The following is a 1707-nucleotide window of genomic DNA, read 5'->3' as shown; positions in this document are numbered from 1 at the left end:
GTTAACAGATTACGTATAAAGTCAGGTTAGTACAACACATGTCTCAATCACAATTAAACAACAAAGTCATACATTCACGTTTCTGTCCGCATATGTGTGGATTTTCACGGAGTACATTAATAAAAGAATAATCTCATAGCACATATTAAAGAGTAACTATTTTTAAAACTGTAATAGTAAGAGTAAAAATGCCCAATACTCCGCACGTGTTGCATTCCCCGCTTGAGATGAACTCGTCTATAAAATGGTCAATCATGGTGCAACTAAACTCACCAAAGCAAATCTGCAAAAATAACTGAAAAAAAGGAAAAGAAAAAATGGCTATCTCATTGCAACTACTCTTCTTACCAATAACATTCCTGTTGATGACATCTCTGATAAGGTTTTCGCAAGCTGCTGGAATTGCCACCTACTGGGGCCAAACCACTGCGGAAGGAAGCCTGGTAGACACATGTCGTAAAGGTACCTATGACTACGTGAATATTGCCTTTCTGATCAATTATGGCGGTGGCCAAACACCGCAATTGAACATAGCTGGGCATTCCTTAAACAGTTCCGAAATAGAAACTTGCCAAGGCCTAGGCATCAAAGTGTTTCTTTCTCTCGGTGGAGCCGCTAACCTTTCTTCTTCCGATGATGCTCAGCAAGTCGCCTCCTATATCTGGAACGAATTCTTAGGTGGTAATGAATCAGACTCTCGTCCATTAGGCAATGCCGTTTTAGATGGTGTAGATTTTCATATCCAAGCTGGAAAGGCGGATTACTTGGCTGACCTTGTTCAGGCGCTATCAAAATATAACACACCAGAGAGGAAGCTGGTGTATTTATCAGCAGCACCACAATGTTTCATTCCTGACTATTTTGTGTATTTGCTGGACGCTGCTATCAAAACTGGCCTTTTTGATTACGTGTGGGTGGAATTTTTTGACAATCCTCCTTGTGAGTATACACCAGGCAATACCAGTCCCCTCTTCGACAGTTGGGACAGCGGGGCTTCCTATCCAGGCATTAATACATTATTCCTGGGAGTACCTGCAGACCCTGCAGTCTCACCTAGTGGTGGTTACATCCCACCGCAAGTGCTAATTGATGAGGTTCTTCCCTTTGTGCAGAACTATTCCAGTTATGGAGGAGTCATGGTTTGGGACCATGCCCACGACTTAAATTACAGTGAGACAATCAGGCCTTATGTTAGCAAGTCCCAGATACAGTACTATGCTGCTATCTGACTAGTTCCTCTCAGTATCTACTGAGAGATGAAATGTAGTCCTGGTTCTTCATGCCAGAGACAAAATTGATAAATAAATAACGGGTTATTAATCCCCAAATAAATTAAAAATGTTGGATAAAGGGCTATCGTGTTTGAGTTTGAATTTGTGCTTATTCTTCAATAAAACTTAGCATGAAAAATATGATTAGTTCTATGTGGAAAACAATAACTTGCAAACAGTACTAGATCAAAAACCTGTTGTCCGAACATCGAAATAGAAATAACTATGTGCTAAAATATTTTGTTTTATTTCTTCCTGTGCGTGCCACGATATATTTATATGTGTTGTCAAAAATGTACATGTATTCAAACAAAAACCCTTATGTTTCCGGTGCAACTTGGATCAGAAATGGAGTCAATATAGCTCACTTCTCCTTGAGTTTCAATGGTGCTCTGGAGGGATATTTTGTAAATGAGAGGGGTTTGCGCCAAGGTAA

The 1707-nt window shown here is 40.1% G+C and overlaps 1 protein-coding gene across 1 annotated transcript; it reads left to right on the top strand.

Moving 5' to 3' along the window:
* Positions 1 to 291: 291 nt before the first annotated feature.
* LOC113770775 (acidic endochitinase-like) lies at positions 292 to 1346 on the top strand. The gene has a single exon (XM_027315355.1). The coding sequence runs from the start codon at positions 318 to 320 to the stop codon at positions 1227 to 1229; it is 912 nt and encodes a 303-aa protein (XP_027171156.1). The 5' UTR covers positions 292 to 317; the 3' UTR covers positions 1230 to 1346.
* The last annotated feature ends 361 nt before the right edge of the window (positions 1347 to 1707 follow it).

Source organism: Coffea eugenioides, chromosome 5 (assembly GCF_003713205.1).
Source record: "Coffea eugenioides isolate CCC68of chromosome 5, Ceug_1.0, whole genome shotgun sequence".
NCBI lineage: Eukaryota > Viridiplantae > Streptophyta > Magnoliopsida > Gentianales > Rubiaceae > Coffea > Coffea eugenioides.
The sequence above is the reverse complement of the archived record's forward strand: the minus strand, read 5'-3'. Positions and strand labels throughout refer to the sequence as shown.